This window comes from Vulpes lagopus, chromosome 4, assembly GCF_018345385.1.
Source record: "Vulpes lagopus strain Blue_001 chromosome 4, ASM1834538v1, whole genome shotgun sequence".
NCBI lineage: Eukaryota > Metazoa > Chordata > Mammalia > Carnivora > Canidae > Vulpes > Vulpes lagopus.
The window spans coordinates 74,568,458-74,591,147 of NC_054827.1; the positions used below are offsets into that span (position 1 = coordinate 74,568,458).

Sequence of the window (22,690 nt, forward strand, 5' to 3'; positions counted from 1 at the left end):
CAGCTTTATTGCTCCCAAGCATATCTGCAGGGGTTAGAGCAATGCACGATTCTAAGAAGATTGGAGGATGGTACTCGCACAGAGGTCACACCTCTTCCTCCTCTTGCTTTGCGGAACATGTTTTAAATAGATAACATGGACTCTTCATGAGATACTTAAAGAATAAAAATTCCTAAGGTTGTTTTAGAACTTTAAACATTTAAAACTCTACCTTTTTTTTTTAAATAACAAATTTATGGTTCTGGAATGGAAATCTGATTTTATGTAGAGAGGCCTGAGTACATAACTTTTTCTTTTTTTTTTTTTCAAAATCAGTTTACTGTTAATGGACAAAAATATTTTCCTTTGAAAATACTAAATTTTACGTAATACATTAGTGGTAAGTCTAGTTATCTTTTCACTTTGCAAAGCACATTAAACAACTCCGTTTGGGTTTTGTTTTTTGTTTTTTTTTTAGGCTTTTTGTATACTATTTTCCTCTAACCTGACAATAAAATAGTTTCAGAAAAGCATTATTATTTAAAAAGCACATTGTAGGTTAATAGTTGACCTTTTTTTCCCTGCTCAGTCAAATTAATATGCAATATCCTAAAAGACACCAAGCTAGGATTTTCCCTGCCAGCCAAAATACAATACATTGTGAAGCCTTTAGATGGAGACATAGTTCAAATAAACACTAGAATTCTGTTCACACTGCTTTGTGTAAGTGTAAGAATGAACATTTAAGAATACTGAGAAGGAAATAGGAAAAGAAATTCATTTAAGATGCTTATACTGATTATAGAATTTATATTATATTTAGTCTTTCATAATGGAAGAGGTTTTCTGCATATTAAGCTGACACTTAAAAAATTAAAAGGTTACATATTCTTGGCCAGTAAAGAAATTTACTGCCCTTGCACCTTACAGCAAAGCATATTATACTGCAAATAAGAATGTTGTTGTTGATGATGCAGCATACAGGCTATATGTAATCAGTGGCATGCATCAAAAGTCATCTGATAGCCACATTAAAGCCACATTTCCTATTAAGAATCAGACTAAATTACAACATGGCACTTCCCAGAATGAGCCAAGGAAATGCATTCTGCAAGAAGAAATAATTGTATTTGAGTGTCTCTGTAAAAATCAGGAAGTCTTTTAGCAGTAAGTAATAATGCTTTTCTTTTTAGTCTGCCTTCTTTTGTATTGCAATATATTCAACCTCACTGGCAAGCCTATCACACTAATTATTATTACATCTAGTGGTTCAGTTATCTTGATGACTACTGTAGCTGAAATACTCCAAGGTCAAATCTTTAATAGCGTGAATCAAACTAAGCAGCCATCATACATCCAGTTGCTTTTGAGATCTACTAGATGAAACAGTATATCCTAGACCTGTTTATGAGTCTTATTATTCTTCCAAACGTGGAGTAAATTATATGTACGGCTTAATTGTGCCATTCATTTTGCAAAAGTTCCTTCTCAAAAATTTCTTGAGAAGCAGATGTGCTGTTGCAAAAATGACAGCACGAGTGTACCTATAATGATCTTACTGACCACAAAAGTCTTTAGCTAACTTTTGTTGACCAGAGGTCAACTCTCATACTTTTCAGTATTTGAGATAATATGAGGGTTTATATGCATCTTCTCAATCCGTAGACATCCAATAATTTCATATGATATTTACACATGTAATAAATTCATTGGCACACAGATGCATGCTCTGCTTGGTTTATGCACACACAAAATGGTATAAATGAACTCCAGACCATGTTGAAGAATACTGCTCTCTCCAAATTCCTCTGTATCTCTAGGGTGGAAATAGGCATTTAGTTTGTAATGTGTCCAAATATAAGCATCTGTACACATTTGGATGTTCTATGAATATGAAATTAAATATGAAACTTCTTTCTTTTGTGACAATTTTCTTTCTTTAATTTTTTAACATGCAGTTGCACATCTGGACAGCAGTGATTTCTTCTTTAATTTAAATGTGTTGCTTTTTTATAGACCGTGTTTGAGTAAAGCAATTTGAATTGTGCAACTATTCATTCTGAACATAGCAAAACATCTATTTAATTCAAAGATTATTTCCAAGGAAAAAAGTAAACATATGAAAGAAACTGGTTTGTGTCAGCTTTGGCTTTGAGGGTTTTAGGCTTTGTGGTACTCAATACTTATCTTACAAGGGTGACATAACCAAGATTCTTTTGGTTCCTTTTTCTTTGAAGAGCTATAAAGAAGTGGAGGACTTTATTCCTGGACAAATCACAATAGAAAGTATTTTAAGAATTATTGGTGAGCCTTTTAACACCCTTTGGTCACTTTTGTTTTAAAATACACACCTAATATTGGCATTAAAAAGCAGTAATTAGTATTTGCTGCCCTGTGATGACTTTAACAATAAAGTTACCTGGATCTACTTCATCTCATCCCTTCACTGTCTTGGTCTTCCTATTCTGCATCCTCTGGTCCCCTCCCTTATACATCATTGTCTGGGGCAGTAATATTAAACATGTCATACTTTTATTCAGATTACCAACACCATTATTAATATTTTCAGCCAAATAAAATTTTATTTCCTTGCAAGTCATAAAGCGTTTAAGTTGTGTTGAATTATAATTAAAAGTCATAATATGAAAAGAGCTCCTGTGTAACTGTATAATATACATATTCTACAGATGCAATTTTGCTCCATTTGGAAATGGATTTTTAAAAAGTACAGCTACATATTATATTTTATATGTTAATGACAAATGCTCAGCAAATATAGAATATGAAAGAAGAAATATTATGCTTTTAAAGATAATGTTATCTGCTTATTCTTTGGCTGTAATGTAGCTGGCATGCTGCATTTGGGGCTGTCTACGTGTGTTTTTAAAAATGTCATCTTTATTAGTATTACATTCGAGGAATAGTACCAAGAATCAGTTTCTTTCAAGACCTTCCTCCAGTGTGTGGCATATAAGTCTGTGACGAGCGACATTACAGAAGGTCATGTCACTTTTAACTGCTTGCATTACATCTTTCTGATTTCCCTCGTGCCCTTCCTTTGTTTGATTAATACTACTTGCTTTCAAGCAAGGTATCAGAAAGCATAATTTGGAAAGAGAATTCTAGAGCCTGAGATAGCCTCCTTCAAGAATAGGGAAAGAAAAAAAAAAAAACTTTGGAAAAATGTATCTTTTCTAACACGCATTTTTTTCAACACTTTTTTTTTTCTCAAGGAATTCCTACATATGTGTTATTAAATTATTGTTGACAAATGTTTGGGCAACTGGACTTCATATACTTGAAAACAAAACTATGTAGTCCTTATGTGGTTTTATTTGAAGAGGGAAGAGCTGGAATTTGAGATGAGGACTCGTTTATTTTATTTGTTTTCTTTTGTTAAGTGTTAAACTCCACCACTCTCTGAATGGTAGGTGTTACTTGAGTTCTCGGGCAAAATGTTGCAGTTCTGTGCAGTCATTAAATGCACTTCAGTGATACATGCAGTTCATTTGTAAAAACCCCAGTTTGCAGTTTCTATATTCATTGCATTTGACCAGGGCTCATGTCTTCAAGCACAGCCCCACTTCTGAGACGTTCTTGCATTCATAACTGTCCATTTTATTGGTCTATTAAAGCCTGAAAATTAGTAAACACATTATCATTTTAAGTGGGAGTCTTTTTTTTTTAAGATTTTATTTATTCATTCATGAGACACAGAGAGAGTGGCAAAGACACAGGCAGAGGGAGAAGCAAGCTCCATGCAGGGAGCCCGACGTGGGACTCGATCCTGGGTCTCCAGGATCACGCCCTGGGCTGCAAGCGCCACTAAACTGCTGAGCCACCTGGGCTGCCCATAAGTGGGAGTCTTTATCAACGCCTCTACCTGTGTCCCTTTATGTGTTTCTTAGTGTCTGCAAAACATGAATCGGAATTTTGTATGTCATAAAGAATACCGAATATTTTGCCCAGAACAAAAAAAAAGACATAATCGAATTTTTAAAAATTAATGTTTAAAATATCACTAAGCTCATGTTATTTTTCTTTTCACTAATAGCTAACCTTTTTGAACACTTCTTTTGATTCAGGAACTGTGCTAAGTACTTTACGTGCATTATTTCATTGGATCCTTAATCAACACTGTGGGATAGGTGCCATTATCTCCAGTTTCCAAGGCACCTTAGACTTCACCTGAGCAAAAAGCAATAGTGGGATACATTCTGAAGCAGCTTAAAGGCATCCGTAGAAAGCATCTGTATTATAAATCCTCACTTGTAGATGTTTATGATATAACATTAAAAAGGCACTGGAGGAGGGGAAAAGCCCTCGCTAGAGCGCTAAAACACAACACAAAGGCCTCTCTCTAACACAACACTTTTCTGCCAAATGTAAAAGCAAATGGTTGTATTGGGTGGTTCTGGCTGCACATTTGTAGAGCAATTGTGCGTAGCCAATTACCCACTTGTGCAGGGTAAGAACAGTTTGGGTTTTGCAAATGAAGAGCCTGATTCCGTAGACCTCTTTGAGTCGTTCTTGAACATAAGATTCGCAGCCGACTTGGAAAATGTGTAAATTAAGCTATTGGCTTGTTTTATGTTACGATGATATTTTGAATTTTTGAAGATTAACTTGAAGGTAGTGGAATCTACATATCTTAAAGGTTAAATATTTATGGTTCTTGTTTCCATGCAAGTATTTGAAGACATTTTGAATAGTTGCTTTCATTAATCAGCATTACTGATTAGGTATACGTCTTTCCAGATAAGCTAGCCCAGTTCTTTTACGTAAAAGTGGTTGAAAGCTATGAAGAATGGGTGACACTTTCATCTGTTCATTCTATCGACAAATATTTCTTGAACATCTATTATGCACCTTGCAATCTGCAAAATCCACCACCATTCTTACTTCCTAGTACCTGCAGTATGATCATAAGTACTGAAGAGGAGGGGCATGTATTACATTTTTAATAATAACTAGCAAAAATATAGAGTTTATGCATAGGAGTAAAAGTATGCTGTAGTGTTCATTTCTTTTTCCTTGACATATTTGATAAATGACTGTGTGTGGGTAATTTTAGTAAAATATTGCTTAACTAAATCATCCTGTTTTATACCTCAAATACATACAACTTTTACTGAAAAATAAAATGGATCATAATGACCATTGTGAAAAATTACTTAATCTAAATCAATCATTTTATTAGAGATACAAAATTATAGTCATTTAAACAAAACTTAGGAGAGTTGGTAGGTGAATTCCTTCTCTCCCCGCCCCCTCAAGAACTGGGCAATGGGTGGAACTGGCTCTGTGTTGTCCCACTGTCTGGGTTTGAGTTCTGTTTCAGCTGTTTGCTGTGTTAGGTAAGTTCTTTTGAAGAAATACAATGTGCTGAAATAGCGTGGCTATTTCTCCTGCTTAAACCCTCATCAAAAATAGACCAATTTGGAATTGCCTGGCATATAGCACCTTGATTGTACATTGTTACTATTATTGTCTACATACTTCTGAATACTTAAAATCTCAGGAAATAAAAGCCAATGTGAAAGATTAGCTTATAGTCTCCATTTAAATTCTACTGAATTATAAACCTCTTGAGGGCTGACATGAGCATAGATGAAAAATCTGAGTTAGTCATCTTTGCATCCTCATAGTACCTAGCAGTGTGTTTCTTGGCCAAGGGGCTTTGCAATAAATGCCTATGGAGTTGCTGAATACAGTTAGAGTGAATGTTAAGAGTTCTCCTTTCTAGTTGAGGCTGAATTGCTTTATATGTCTCCAAAACAAGTGTAAACTCTCACCAGGTATTGGAACCAGCACATTGTGCTGCTATGTTTCTTCTGAAATGCTGAAAGTCCAAAGGAAAGACCACAAAATTCCTCCATATAATAGAAGATTTGAAGTATGACATTAAATTAGGAACAACCTCACAGGTTGTCAGATGCTTTGGTAATATACTGGTTTGTGAGAAATGGAGGCTTGCATTTGGGCTATTCTTTTAAATCAGCTAATGCTTTTAGAATACTTGAGAACAATTATTAGATCACTGAGAGTCCCAACATGTTATCTCAGTTTGTGTAGCTCTTTGCATAATACAGTCTTAGCTATTGAAGTTTTCACTCATAACATATTCCTGCCTGTATCATAAGCCACATGAAAGAAGCACGAGCTGTCTCTATCTTTTAAAGTTATGAGCTTTGAAAGAAAGATTTAAAAATATTTAATAACCATGATTCTATCAAGTTTATTCAGAAATAGAGATACAGACTGGATAAAAAAACACCATAAGAATTAGAAATTATATGAAATGGCATGAATGTAATTAGAGGTTGGCACTTAACTGAATAGCAACCCTCCCCAAAGTTTTTTTAAGTTTTTGGTTTCCCTGGAGAGAGAGAGAGAGAGAAACCGTAGGCATATAAAACCATAATAAAATACCTGAAACAGTGAAGTCCCATTTGTAATGCCACAGTTACACATTAATCAAGAAAAGGGTAAATATTGAGCAAATCCAAAATGACCAGCCCATTGTGCTAAGTAAACTAGGAGTCATTAAAAAGTACATTCATACCCACCTACATAAGTTATATATATGTGTTATATACATTTGACTATTGGATACATTTCTAATTTTATTTCAATGTCCATTCTCCTAATGTAACCCTTGTATAAAATCAGAGAATTAGAGTTTCTGATAATCCACAAAATCAAAAAGTAAAACAGAGATAGTCAAAAGTTGACATTTATACACAAGAATTAAACTTTGAGCCTTGGTGACACCAAAACTGCAAACGACAAATGACAAAAGAAAAAATTAACAAATGGGACTACGTCAAACTTAAAAGCTTCTGCCCAGCAAAACAATCAACAAAATAAAAAGATAACCTACAGAATGGGAAAAAATTTCTGCAAACCATATATCAGATATGGGGGTAATATCCAAAATACCTAAAGAATTCGGTCAACTCCATAACAAAAAAAGCAATCCAATTCGAAAATAGACAGAAGAACTAAACAGTTTTCTAAAGAGGACATCGAAATGGCCACCAGGTAGATGAAATGATGCTTAGCATCACTAATATCAAGGAAATGCAAGTCAAAACCGCAATATGACCTCTGTGTCAATGTACCACTGAGTTAGCTAACATCTGTTAGAATGGCTATCATCGGGAAGAGACAATAGATGCTGTTGAGTTTGTGGTGAGGAGAGAACCCATATAGATTGTTAGTGGGGCCGTAAATTGGTCCAAATGCTGTGGAAACAACATGGAGTTTCCTCAAAAAAAATAAAAACAGGCCTACCATATGATCCAACAATTATACTTCTGGGCATATACCCAAAGGAAATGAAAACAGGATATCGAAAAGTTATGTGCACTGCCATGTTTGCCACAGCATTATTCACAAAAGCCAATATTACAGAAACCACCCAAATGCCCATTGGTGGGGGAATGGGTAAACGTGATACATATACACAGGGGAATGTTAGTTACAAGAAAGGAAGGATAGCATCCCTTTTGTGACAACATGGGTGCACCTTGGGAACATTAAAGCAAGATAAGTCAAAGAAAGGGTAATATGATATGATAAGATAACACTTATGTGTGGAATCTAAAAAAGCTAAACCTATGAAAAGAAGCTAGCAAAATGATGGTTACCGGGGGATGGGGGCAGGGAAAGTAGTGACAGTGTTTAGGGGTACAAACACATGACAAGTAGCAGATAAGCCATAGAGATCTAACACACAGTACAATGAACAAAGACATTAAAAATGTGCTCTAATTACGCAAGATGGTAAATATTGCCACATTACAATATATAAATGGATCCAATTAGCACGTGGCATACTTTAAACTTACGCAATGTTACAAATCAAATTTGTTTAATAAAATTAAAAATAAGTAAAATTTGAGTCATGAAAGCTGTCAGCTTTATGCCATAGATCACCAGCATAAATCAATGAACAGATAGGATCCTTTACCTTAGAGTTTGGTGAAAAGTAAATTAGAAATAGCAGAGCTGCTTTCTGCTTGGTTATCTGGTTCCAGACTTAGAGTGTCTGATTAATACAGACAGTGGAGCAGGTAAAAGGAAATCTCCTTTTGGAAGCACCTCTCAAATTAATATTAGCTCACCTTACGCAGATTTCAGATTTTTTAAGTTGTCACAGAACATTTCCCACAAATAGGGTTCCCCTGACTGGGATTCAGTTCCCTGGTTCCAATCAATTAAAGGCATAGCATTTTCCTAATCCCTGTTTCTAGATCAAATGTTCCCTCTCTGTGCATCTGTTTCAAATGTTCATAAAGTTTTCATTTCCAAAAGGTTCAAAATGACAGAACAACATTCTCTCCTTTAAGAGCATGAAAATGACTTCTGTTTCTGTCTGCAGGTAGTGGAGGACATGCTGGAGGACGAGGAAGAAGAAGATGACAAAGATGACAAGGTAATTATCTTTCCCAGCACTTGGGTACCAGGGGATGGGGAAATGTAGACATGACACTGTTTTCACAGACAGTTAAAAAAGGAGTTGAAGTGTTCGAGTCCAGAAAATTGGACAGTGCTGTTTATCATCCTAACAATGCCACTGCATGTTGCAAAGAAGGAGAGAGGGCTATAAATCCTCTTCGCTTTTGTCCAGAGCTGGGTCAAATATTTTTCTGCCAGGAACAAAAAAAAAAAATAATTCAGCTTGTCTGGAACTTGATAGCTCTCGTGAAGATAACGGCAGTGACAACTGTTTTTGAAGGGCAAAAATTTGTCCTATCTTGAGTATTACAAATCGGGCTACACTTCGGAGGAAGAAAGAAGGGAAAAAATAGCAGCCTGCTTAAGTCGAACATGGATATTGTCATCTGTAATTTTCGAGGAATTGCTCAGCAAAAGAACACATGTGCATGGAGGGCTCCGGAGGGTATTTAAATAATCCCAGTGCTCACGGCCCTTGCCTAGGCTTGACTTGGAATGGCTCTGTGGCTCCTTGGTCAGGAAAGCCTGTTGAGAGGTTATTTTCTGATTGCTGGTTGGCATGAGAATGGTGATCACAGTAAAAAAAAAAAAAAAAATTGTTTCTGGGATTGCTTGGATTGGTTGTCCCCTGGGGAGAAGGGACAACTGGAGAGATGAATCAGAAATGACCTTTCACCACTGTAACCGTGTCTGGGGTCAGAAGAAAGGCTTTTGATGGCAAGGAGGATAGCAATGCTGGTTTATCAAAATCCTTGGAAAAAAAAAAAAAAAATCCTTGGGCATCTCTAGATCAAAAATCTAAAAAGTCCTAGAGTGAGATTGGGAGGGAAGAGAGAATATCATTCATTATTTCCAAATTGTTTGGCACCTAAAACCAGATTTTGACCTTCACTGGAATGATTGCTACTAAAGCAGTGAATTTTTTTTGAATTAAAGAGAACAACACCGTATCTTAATTTATGCCCTTGACCTTTGATTCTAGTAAAGATGTACAGTTATATCCTGGTATAAGAATTTGCATGCTGGAAGCAAGCATTAGGAATGTTAAAAAAAAAAAAAAAACCCATACACAGTGATTAGTCAAACTCCCAAATGATTTTCTCTTGACTAATATTCAGTGCTAGAAGGAAAATGAAAACATGGACACACACACACACACACACACATACACACACATACTCTCTTTATCCCTTCTCATGCTCTTCCAAACATTTTGAAATTGGTAGAGCTCTTAGGTGAAATTTTTCTTCTGCACATCATTCAGTCATTAGCGACATCACCAAAGAGACACTAACAAAATCTCCTTTCTACACAAACACGTATGTGCTTGTTTTTAATGTTAAATAACATGAACATACACTTCTGGCAATAAATGATATGATTTATTGTTAAGGTCAGTTGTAGAGCTGTAGAGAGCTTGTATTTTAACTCAACATGCCAGCTCTGAATCATCATTTCTCTGCTGATAAACACGGAGCTGCCATCCATTTATGGCCATTTTCCCTTGCTTGTTGCTGCTTTATTATTAAAGCCACCATAAAGATTCATTCCAGCAGCAGGCGTTCCCTCTGAAACGTTAATAAATGGAAACCCTTAGTGAAGTCTAGTACTTCAGTGTCCCTGCTTGAAGTCAACCTGTATTTTTTCTTTTTTTTTTTTTTTAGCCAGTTTGTTGATACTCCAAGCCACTCTTCTCCCCTCGATGGTCATTTTTTTAATAGAGAGGATGTTAGGAGTGGGAAACAAATAACACACCTGGTTAGCCAGCTCACCAAAAGCTAGATGTCAAGTGGAACACGCCAGGTGGAAACAGCACCAAGCCGCTGGAGTGGCATCTATCGTAATCTAGGGTTTAGGTGGCTGAAACTGACACCCTGGTTCTAACACATTTTGAGATCTAGTTACCAAAGTTGATTGAAAGTGAGTGCTTAAATTACTGTGTGAATTCAACTGTATTCTTGTGCGCAGGATGCTGACAAACAGTGTATTTTCCATATGAAAAGATTGTGAGCTGATTTTCATAAATCCAACCCTTTATTCAGGTGATATGTAAGGAGGCTTTTCTTCTCTACGCATAATGCAATTGATAGCCTAAAAATCATATCTGAACAAAAAGAAAATCTCAAGTCTAATAATTTACAAAATACTTTTAGGGGCTTGCATAATGGGAGAATCCTAGAGTGGATGTGTTAAAATATGAAGTTTTTACTATAAGCAATGGAAATAGGAAGGGATCCTTCGAGTTTCCATTTACCGGCTTCCGTCTCTTGACTGGCTGTCAGAGTGGTAAAGGTTGTAAGTCTGGGCTATCAGTGTGTCTGAGTGGGAGAAGGGTAATTTCCTACTTTAAAAAATTCATTGGTTCCTCTGTTTAAAGTTTGTGTATAGAGTCATGCGTAATGGAATTTCAGGAGAAAACAAATGTGTTTTTTGCCATATGAGCAGGTACTGACCTCTAGCTCTCATTATTTCTCTGTTTTCTCATCTGGTATAATAGTGGGGTCAGGTCAGTGAGTCCTCTTATAGGATAAAAGTAAAAAAGATTAATAAATGTGCCAAAGCCTCACTTTAATTGAACCTGAAGCATATGTTGCAAGTATGTAAAATATGTCCCAGATGTTTCACCAGGGCTGGTTTCTTGGCTTTCCCTGATTACCACAAGGCAGCTATTAGTCCTCTAACCTTTGGACTTGGGGGTAAATGGGGTATTACGTGGCACAGAATGAGAGCACCTGTTTTCCATTCAGCAAAGACCCCTGGCAGGCTTTGCCTAAGCCCATCCATATGTTTTCATTTAGCAGATTGTTGGGCGATTATGAAAAGTGTCTTTCTTTAGAGCCAGCATTGATATTAGTCACTCACAATGAAAGGGCAAGTCATTGGCTACTTGACAAGGTCCGTGTGGGCATAAACCGAAGTCGTTTATTTCATTTTGGCTCGAAGTGTTTTCCCTCAACATAATTGTATGGATGGCAAAGACACGGGTACAAAATGGTGAAGCAGACAAAGATTATAATTACTTCACGTAAGAGTTTTGTGAGAGTTTTCCTTTAGTGCTAACTTCAGCACCTGGGAAGACTTTGGTTAAAGTTGGTAAAAGCTAAGTCATGATTCACCTGAATCCCCAGATCTTGAAGCCTTTCCACACCATGGCCTTTTGAGTATGTTTTTTTCTTTTTTCCTTGTGTTCTCCCTTTTTATTAAAACAGCTGATCGTTATTCAGGTGAGGGGTTGTGATCGTCAAACTTCGCCTTCGTTCTAGAATCCGTTGTCCACATTTGCTTCAATCTAAAATTAGGTGGTTTCTCTCTCTTAATCCAATTCCAGGGTTTTCACAGAGGCAGGGAATATGAGTTTTAAATGGTGGGTCTTAATTATGAATCATTGACTTGTTAATATTCTCACTTATCTGCCTAATGTAGTAGGTGAAGCTATGCTGGGGATGAAATTTCTCCCGAATTGCATGTTAGGAAGACATCACACTGTTCTCGATTCCCTTTGTTGTAGAGCATTCTCTCCGCTATCAACCACAAAGTCACAGTTTGATCTGATTTTTGACCTGACATCAAATCCTGCTTTTGTAGTTAATAGAATGTCTTAGTAAATAAGGCTTAGTGAAATTACCTGGGTGGAGTTATCAATAAACCATATAATAGTGTTTTTGACCATGTTATTTATGATAATACAGTGGTCAATCTGCATAATCTAGACATCTAATTAATGAAGATCAGCTTTCGTTTTGTAGCTTAAAAAGTTTAGGCATGCTTCCCATGGTGTCCTACCCTTGTAATGGGATCCAGATGCAATTTCAGGAAGCGGAAGATAGAATGCAGGTTTTCCTCAGGATAAGCATGGATTCAAATTCATGGCACACTACTAATGTTTATTGATAAAAGATATTAAAATGTTCAGGCATTTATACTTAAATTGCTTTGCCCTTTTCTTCAGCCATTATGTCAAGGTTACTGTGTTTCAAGATAACTAGATGCAATGGGTGAAACATGTCTGAGTTACTTCAAAATACACAGGTTGTTTGCTTTAATTCTCAAAATCTGTGTTATCTGGTTTGATTCTCTAGCCTTAAAATGTATATAATATACCCAAGCTGCATAATTCTCTGCGTCACAAATTAAGGATGGTGGGGGAGTGGGGGAGGAAGGAGATAACTCTGATTTGTGATAGGAGAGAAAATTTTAATTTGACAAAATGGCATTTTCTAGTTATATTCAATGAAATAACTACATGGTGGGGAAGCAGATCAGTGCTTTGGAGAAAGGCAGGGAGAGAAGAGTCAAGAAAAAAAATGCTTGCAAAGAAATCTTAACTCACATTTAACTGAAATGTCATTGTATTAGTTTACTAGTTTCCTACCACTACACAACAAATGACTACAGACTCAGAGGCTTAAAACAAGCCACATGTATTAGCTCTGGATTCAGTAGGTCAGAAGTGTAGGCATGGCTCAACTGGGTTCTCTGCTCAGAGTCTAATACTCAAGGTATCAGTCCAGCTGAGTTCTCATATGAGGCTCTGCAGAAGAATCCAGTTGCAAGCTCATTCGGGTTGTTAGTAGAATTCAGTTCCTTGTATTTGGAGGACTGAAGCCCTTGCTTCCTTGTTGGCTTTTCACTCCTAGTGGTCACTTTCCATGGTCCCTTCCATCTTTATATCCACCCAGGGAGAATCTCCCTTCTGGAAAATCTAACTTTTCAACTTTCTTTCTTCAGGAAGAGCCCAGTCCCTTTTAAAGGTTTGCCTGATTGGATCAGGCCTACCAAAGAGCATCTTTTCTTCAAGTCCACTGGGCCATGTAATATAACCTAAAATTGGGATGAGCACTCCATTGTATTCCTAATTCCTTTTTTTTTTAAAAGATTTTATTCGGGATCCCTGGGTGGCGCAGCGGTTTGGCGCCTGCCTTTGGCCCAGGGCGCGATCCTGGAGACCCGGGATCGAATCCCACGTCGGGCTCCCGGTGCATGGAGCCTGCTTCTCCCTCTGCCTGTGTCTCTGCCTCTCTCTCTCTCTGTGACTATCATAAATAAATAAAGATTAAAAAAAAAAAAAAATTAAAAAAATTAAAAAAAAAATTAAAAGATTTTATTCAACCACTGAGCCACCCAGGTGCCCCATGTATTCCTAATTCCCTTCACATACAAGGGGAGGGGATTATACAGGACCTAGGCACCAGGAAGTGGGAGTCTTGGCAGTCATCTTAGAATTTTGCCCACCACAATCATCTAGACCCACTAGTTTAAATTCATTTTAAAATGAGGAAATTATACTTCAACCAAACATAGGTGTGCTGCCAAAGGTGATATAGACAATAAGTGGCAGATCCATGGCTGACCCTCAGGTTCTCCAAGTTTGGCATCTTTACTGCTCCTTAAAACTAAGTTTTCCAGGAGAATAAAAATCAAAGAACAGGTGTAAATGACCTTAGACGTGATTTTCAGGTATTCTAGTGGCATAATCAGGGAGTACACCATCTATCCAAGCTAGGAGCTCTTTAGTTCTAAGTTCCAGTTCTTTACACTTTTTTTCTGTGTTTTCACCCTTTCTCACTACTCCTGCTAAGCAGTGGTATAGTGGGCAAAATAATAACCCCCCAAAGATGTTCTCGTCCTAATCCCTGGAACCTGTGTCACAAAGAGGTCCTGAGGTGGCACATTAGGGAAAGGTTGTTAATGAGCTGACCTTACAATGGGAGGATTATGCTTGATTATCTGAGTGGACCCAAAATAATAGTAAGTGTCCTTAAAAGTCTAAGAGGCTGGGACATCTGGGTGGCTCAGTGGTCGAGTGTCTGCCTTGGGCTCAGGTCATGATTCTCGGGGTCCTGGGATCGAGTGCCACATCAGGCTCACTTCAGGGAGCCTGCTTCTCCCTCTCCCTATGTCTCTGCTTCCCTCTATGTCTCTCATGAATAAATAAATAAAATCTGAAAAAAAAAAGTCAAAGAGGCCATCATCGTGGCCACTCCTTGCACAGCTATGGCCCAAACCAGCGCTCAGAACCTGCCTGGCAAGAAGGGAGAACTGCTGACACATCTGAAGGACCCGAAGGTAGAGTCCTCCAGCTGCAAGTCACCAGCATGATGGACAGTGCAGGGTCCAAGGTCTCCAAGATCTGAGCTGTCTGCAAGCCCATCACTCTGTTCTCACCATCATTTACCAGATTCAGAAAGAGAACATCAGGGAGTTCTGCAGTCCAAGAAAGGATGCACCCTGTACTGTAGGCTCAACAAGCACAAAGAGAAGCTGCAGAAGAAGGAGCCGGTGTACAGCACCCATTGTGGGGGAGGATAGAGTCAAGGCCAGAGCACTGGCATTAATAAGCCAAACTGATGGGGAGCAGGGTGGGATTAGAGGACTGAGCTGCTATACAGGCTTTGAAGATGGAAGAAGTTGGCCACCAACCCAGAAATGGGGGCAGCCTTTAGAAGCCAGAGAGGGCAAGGAGATGGATTCTCCCCTAGAGTCTCCAGAAAGAAATACAGTCCTTCCCACATCTTGATTTTAGCCCAGTGAGACTCATTTCTGACTTCTGGACTACAGAACTGTAAGATAATACATTTGTGTTGTTTAAGCCACTGGGTTTATCCGTTATGGCAGCAGTGGAACTAATACAGGTGTGTTCCCACTGCATTTTCCACACTTCTAAAATAATATTACATGTTAAAGCACTAGATCTGTGCTCCTAATTTTTCCTTATAACTTAATCCTACTTTTCTATGTAAATATGGCTACACAGTTCTTCATTCAATATGGAAATGAGGAACAGTATAACAAAGCCAATGTTTTTATCCAGATTGCCTTAGTTTTTATTCAGAAAAGCTTGTCCAAAAATGAGAGTGGTTTTGCACCCCATGTCTATGCACTTGGTTATTTCCTGTTTAGGAGCCTGTATTATTCATTGGTGAGTGCAGGATCAAGTCATCATTAACTTGATGTTGTATCCACAGAAGAATTTCACTTCTGGAATAATCCTCAATATTCATTCTATTCCTCAAAACATTTCACTTTATAAAAAAAAAAAAAACATTTCACTTTATAAAGCATGAGGGCAAAGAGTATTAGCCCCACTCAGGTCACAGACCCTTTCAAAATCTGAAGAAAGCTTTAGATTTTTTTCCCTAGATAAAAAAGCAAACAAACATAAACACGTACACAAAAAAAAAACTTTTTCAAGTCTCTTTCTTTTATTGCAATGGAAATTGAATTATTTTACAGAAACTATAAAATATTTTTTATAAAGTCGTATCTCTGTGGCTTTTACTACCTTCCTCTTCACATTAATGCCTAGTTTCCTCAAATACCTGAGATAAATGCAAATTTTCCAAGTAAAAATAAAGTTTAGTTCAGCTCAAAAGTAAGCTTCTACAAGAAGGCTGATGTTCGGCTTTGATATTGAAATTATGGAGTGGTTTTTGACACAGCAAGAGGCTTGTTATTTTTGACATCTGTTTGACTATGACTTTTCAGTTGCATGGCAATACGTGCTTAAAACACTGACTTGGCAAGAGAAAACAGTAGCAAACAGAATGGGAACTGCCATGGCTTTATTAGATGAGGGTTAAGCACAGAGGAATTCCTCCAGCTCTCCAAAGTCCTTGTTGAATTCCTATTCTCTTGTGCTGAGAAGCTAATCTTTTAACATATTTGCATCATTAATGCCTCATCATTTTAAAAAAAAGATTAGATGTTCACAATTCTGTGAGGTTATTGGAGACAGAATTAGCCTTTAAAGAGTTATCTAACGATTCCAAATGTCTGTGGATTTCTACCTATAAACAAATTGGAAAGCTTTGTCACTCCTTGTTCCAGTTTTCAGAAGCACTTCTTCAGCCTTGGAATGTGTAGGTAAATGCCCCAAGATGCCCTCCCAGCGTGGCAGTGGAGCAAAAAAGAATTGAAATAGGAAGATTTACTTGGATCATTTAGCAAGAATAACCATCAAGTAAAGCAAACTATGAATGGACTATTTCCTGTTGGTTTATTCCAATCATTGGATTTTCTTTGCCTCAAAAAAGCAGAACTTGTATTTGAAAGTCAATCACGTTTCAAGACAGATCCTCTGGAAAGCTAGTTAACGTCTATATTGCAGCAATGAACTTACCCTTATACTCCCATTTCTTGACAAAACCTCTTGAAATAGTGTGTCGGGCCTGGCTCTCAAGGGGGTTGACAGCATTCGTAGAAATAGACAATTTTTTTCGGGAACCCTGGCAGGATCGTTGACACTGGCTGACACCACTGCATGTTGAGATGAGGAGAATGTTTCTTCACCAAAGCAGCAGAACCAGATGTGTTGCCAAGCATCACAGATGCTCTATCTGAGCCCAGAGTGCCAAGATTTTTATTCTGCCTGAAAATTCGTTTGGCAAAGAAATTCTTCACCATGTTAAAGACATTGACTCTGCAGATTCTAAAAGAAGTTCACAAAGTAGGAATTCTTCTTTGATGGTAAGAACTTGCGGACAGGAGTTGGCTATGCAAATTGAGGTACTGATTTGTATTGTTACACGCAAAGGGGAGATCTTTAAAAAAATGTCAGAAGCTCTGTAGTGTTGACATCATTTGATGAGAATACAACCTGAAGAAATGTGTAGCTTCACCAAAATATTTCCAGTGACGTGGGTTATTTTGCTTGGTGGTATGATGAACACAAAAAATAGTTTAGTGCAAGTCTTTTTTTCCTTAGGGCAAATCTAAAGCAGGTAAAGTCCCATCTTTATATATTTAAAAAAAAAAATCTGGGACACCTGGGTGACTCAGCAGTTGAGTGTCTGCCTTCAGCTCAGGGTGTGATCCTGGAGACCCGGGATCGAGTCCCACATTGGGCTCCCTGCATGGTGCCTGCTTCTCTCTCTGCCTGTGTCTCTGCCTCTCTCTGTGTGGGTTTCTCATGAATAAATAAATAATTTCTTTTAAAAAAATCCGTAATGTCTAATAGATTTTCATAGTAGGTAGCCTGAGCTATTCTCTTTAATTTTATTGGTTACATGCTTCCATTAGCCAGAATTCTGCACTTTCTGTGTTCCATCACACTCCAGAATTAATAGAAAATCAATAGATATAAAAACCTCATGGTACTATTTTTTCCTCTGAAATTTTCCAACTTAAGCTTGACTCAAACAAAGCTATATGGCTGCAGTCATGTTAGCAGGGTGTGTTTTCTCAGATTCTTATCAAAAGCAAACTATTCCAGAAATCTTAACTTGTTAGTGACAATATGACCTGTTTGTCCTCAATAGCAGAGGTTGTTCACAATATTCATCACTGCCTACTGATCTCAGGCTTGGCCATGTAACTAACTAGCTGACCCATGTCACTTCCCAGCTAAAGGCTCAAGAGCTTTCATCACTCTTGCATCTCTCGTTTCCTTCTGAAGCATAGCTGGAACTGTCCACATAGGAGATCCTTCTTTAGCTTGAGTTCTAGAACAAAGATGATGTGGAGCCAACCCATATTACATCGAGTATGAACAAAAAAATAAACCTAACTCTGTTTTTATAAGCCTTTATGAACTTGAGGTCTTTGTTGCTGTAACATAATTTAGTCTAGGCTTATGGGTACAGCATTCATCCCGTGTTATTCTGTGTGAATCAATGTGTTAATATTATAATTTGAAGTAAAACATGAATTTTTCAATAAAACTAATCAGGATCTCAGAAAGGAAAATTTAAAATACTTTTTTCTTCCTAAATTCACAGATTCAATTGTAATCCTTGAGGCCCAATCTCAGATACAGGTTGAACCTTTTTGCTGTTATGTCTCTCTACTTGAAAAATAACTTCTTTTTCCCATAAGCTGATAGCAAGGACAAGACACTGGGTAGACAAAGATAAATATGGCAGGATATGGGCGTTTCAGAAGTCACTGTCTGATGGCACCCTTGATTATGTAAACTAATAATTAGAATATGTTGAGAAAAAATGTTATAATAAAGTTATAAAGAGTTTCAGGAAAACAGGAAGGTGACTGTCTTCATAGAATTGGCAACAAATGTTGCACAGAGGAGGTGGCATTTCATTGAAATGTTGATGAATGAAGGATGAATGAAAATGTACAAGAAAATGTGGTATGTAAAGTCAGGGAGAATGTGGTGCAGTAGGTGTATAAGTGGAGGAAAATGACACTGGGAAATGTAAAATTAGGATTGTGAAGGCTTTAGCCACCATCTAAGGAATTTGAATTATCTTCAAGCAATGAGGAATCAGAGGCAGTTCTAAAATAGGGAATTGTCATGATGATATTTGTGCTTTTAGAAGAAAACTCTGGCAATGGGCAGGTGATAGAATAAGGAGGAAATAAGACTTAAAGTAGAGAAATATGCTAGGAGGTGCCAGGGGGCCCCAGCAAGAAATGATGGCAGCCTGTACTAAAATAGCAATCATGATAATAAGAAACAAACAAATTTGAAGATATTTTTAATAATAAATGTAATAAGATTATTGAAACAATTTATGTTGTATAGAATAAAGGAAATTATGATACCTGACAGAGGTATCCTTACATTTGTGTAGCACTTCACATGTCTCAAAGTACCTCCCCTTCCTTACCTTAATTTAATGTCCACAATAATTCTGCGTATTGGCTTATCACATATCGTTCCCATGCTTCAGTATCAGGAATATTAACTTGGCTAGTGGGGAAGTAGTTAGGGTTAGCAACCAGGTAATATGACTAAAATAGAAAAGTAATTGAGCCTAAAAGCCAGTCAGCTTATCTAAGAAGAAGCTAAGTCTAGGAATTAGGGGACTTGCCTGATGATGGAGAAACTGAGATCAGAAGTCAAACCCTCTAATTAACTTTCCTTCCTGGTCATGTCGCAGCAAAGTTCATTGACCCACCTAGAGATGACACTTAACGTCATTTGAGATGCAATTTTGCATAGCATTGCGTGTTCTAGTCGGTATGGACTGAGAGTGTCTTCTGTGCCTGTCCAGCCCTCTTTTCCCTGGGTATTAGGTCTCAAGAGAGAGTGTTTGGAAAAAATGATGGCAACAGGTCCAGATTCAGTACCTTTTCCCCAATCAGTGTGCTTTCACTAAGTAAGCACAGATCCAAAGTGGAAGCAAGAAGTATCCATGTAAAAGGAGTCAAAATATTTTTGATGCCTCAAAAGTTGGTTCAGAGGGAAAGGCATATAGTAATATATGCATATAGCATATATTTATTTTGGCTTTGATCTAAGAGTCTTAAGGAAAATAAGAGGCAGGAGGATGATGGGTCAGTGGAGAAACCCCTTCTATTGTTACCATTTTTAAAAGGAAAAGACCAGAACCTCTGAGACATAAAGTAAAATTATGTAATTCATTCACAGTCACAAAAGAAGCAAAACAACTAAACTCCAAACTTTAGTCAGCCTCCAAAGCCCATCATTTGGGGTATAACAGTCTCCCTGTGCACCTCCTCCCCCCAAGAAAACCCCATTTTGTGACCTAAGCACTAAGTTACCATTCTTTATTATTCCATTTACTCGGGTTTATCTGGGCAGTTCTCACTCAGATCTCTTTTGTGGGTAGGGCGAGATGTCCGGGGCTTTGGTCTTCTAAGGGAGAACCTAACTGGACATTCAAAATGGCTCAGTCAGATGACTGGAAGTTGTTGCTTTAATGTGGCATCTCAGTTCTAAGAGGGAGAAGCAATCCTAAAGTGTTTTAAGAGACCAAGCAGAAGCTGCAAGGCTTCTTATGATATAGACTCAGAAGTCCCAGAATGTCCCTTCTGTCCTGTTCTATTGGTCAAGCAAGTCACTAAGGCCAGCCCAGATTCAAGGAGAGGATGAATTCAGTTCTCCCTCTTAGTCAGGAGTGTCAAGGTCCTATTGCATAGGGATAAGAGATATAATGTGGCCATCTTTGGAAAGTAAAATCAGCCACCCTTTCTAAAGAGATAAAGCTTGTAAAAGATGTCCTTTTGCATTAAGGAATGTGAACCCTGTTGCCTAAGAGGAGACTTCATCTAAAGTTTGTCAGCACATAATACTCAATTAGGTTATCCCAAAAATTGAACAAGTATAATGCCTCCAAATTGCCAGGTATTTCCCTTCTTTTTTTTTTAATTTACCAGTTGAGAAACAACAAAGGACTGATTGAAGTATCATTCTCTACTTCACTAAAATCTCCAAGTGTTACCTAAACCTCTTTTCTGCTTTGTCCATTGATCAGGATTCAGTCCAGAAATTTCACCATCTGGCTGTGAACTCTCCATTGAAGCTAGTTAGTGGGTAGGGAAGAGTTGTAAAAAAATCCTTTTAAAATTCCTATTCAAATTGTAATGGACATCCATTGTCCTCCACCAATGAAGGAGGACAAGACACCAGTGTCCTGTGTCCTGGAAGTCAGGCTTTATTTGCTCTCACTGGCTGCCAATAATCAAAAGTCAAGTGAGGAAAAGAGATTGAAGAATACTTCCTTCTTAAAACATAGGGGGGGTCCTCCTTTTCAGAAAATATATTTTGAAATTGCCCACAGTTCAGATCTGGTATTTTACTAATTTGTTCAAGGTCATTTCTCAGAGGATTTAAGAGATCACTAATATCTCTAAAAAATTTTGTTGTACAAACACTAAGTAGCTCAGTCAACACTCCTTTCCAGGATGACTGGAGCTAATGCTTTTCTGCTGGGGTGAGGTAGCATTATGTGGATATTAAAATCGATATGCAGCACATTATACGTACATATGCTATTTCTTGGTTCCGGTATCTTGACGGTGAATTCTGATCGGCAATGATTTGGGAATGGGGACAGCATCTGTATTCTCTGTGATTCCACACTAGAATATTTTGGATACATACAAGGCAATATAATAAACGAATATACAGCTGTTGCAGTCTGATAATGTAAGATTTTATTGATTATCTAACAGAGTAACTACCCTGGATATTAGACTTGCTTGTCACAACCCTCAGTGCCTGGGGTAGTTGAACAAGTTCTTTTTTTCCACTGAGCTGACCTCAAAGTCACATAGTTTCTGAATCAAGGTCCTCAGATTTCATACTTTGGCAATTTCTTTCCTTTCTAATGGGTTATATTAGAGAAAATGTGTCACCTTTTGCACCATGTAATACCAAATCAGATCAGAATTCATGCACAATTATGTCAGTGGAAATCTAATAGTACAGGCTAGCTTATCTCTAGATAACACATGGAAAAATAAACTTCCACAACTGACAGATTTACTTGATTTTTTTTCAGATAAGTTATTTGTAAGTAATCGAGCTAAAGAATGTAACTGGATTATTTTTCATACTATAAAAAAAAAAGACTCTCAACAGTAAAACGGTTGCTAAGTATTCCAGCTCTGTCACTCTGCCTCCCCAACCCGTTTTTCTTTGAAAAAGTTCCTGGATAATGAATGCCAAGAAAGAACAAAAAAAAAAACTTTTTTTTTTTTTTTTGCATTAGCTATACTTATTAAGAGAACTAACAACGTTAGGAAAACAAAATTTACATAAAACACTTATGTAAAAATAACGCTCGTCGATAGTTAATGGCATTTAAGTAACACAGGTTAGGTGGTAGTCTACTTGGGAATGATGTTAGGCTGCCTAAAAAGCATTCATCTGTGTTTCTCTTTTATAATCAGAAGTCAAAGCCCATCACTAATCTGAAGTCATCTTGAAACCAATTAAAATAATTTAAGATAAGTTGTACTGCAAATGTGCTTTTTAAGTGTTTTAGACTTAAGATGTCTTAGGGATGTTGTAACCCCTTTTTAATGTTACTATTTATATATAACTACCATGTGTATAGTATTACACCTTTAATGCACTGTATTAGCTGTCACTTGAAATTAAGTGCAAGCGTGTTCTTTTTTGGCCTTCAGTTAAATGCTTAAATAATGGTACCAGTAGTAAAAGGGTGGGTAGCTTTCCCAGTGGAAACTGACTTCTGCATCTGGTTGGGTTGTGTTCGGGTTTCCACACGAAAGATACTGTAATATCAGGATCTCTTAGTGTTTACACACCTGGTATCCAGAACTTTACCTGATGTCTTTTCTCAGGAAATTGATGGAATCAAAGCTTATGGTAGGCATGTTTGATAGATAGACCTTGTCTGTAGAGATCTGGTGATAATTCCATCAAAATGTGTCCCTCGTTGATCATATATCTATGCATTTTTATATCTTTGTGGTTTTCTTCACCAACTCTGTGCTTGCTTCAGTGCCTTCCTTAGAAGGTCAGGTTCTGAGGATTTAGTAATTCACCTTGAAAATGTACTATAAGTTGAATGTATCA

General features: G+C 37.4%; 1 protein-coding gene across 9 annotated transcripts in view; it reads left to right on the forward strand.

Moving 5' to 3' along the window:
• Nucleotides 1-22,690, forward strand: part of MCTP1 (multiple C2 and transmembrane domain containing 1) — a 349,470-nt gene that overhangs the window by 264,015 nt on the left and 62,765 nt on the right. For all 9 annotated transcript variants that reach the window (XM_041753629.1, XM_041753630.1, XM_041753633.1 and 6 more), the window contains one exon: nucleotides 8,366-8,419. In XM_041753629.1, coding sequence (XP_041609563.1) covers nucleotides 8,366-8,419 — 54 coding nt within the window. The remainder of the gene's footprint in view (nucleotides 1-8,365; nucleotides 8,420-22,690) is intronic.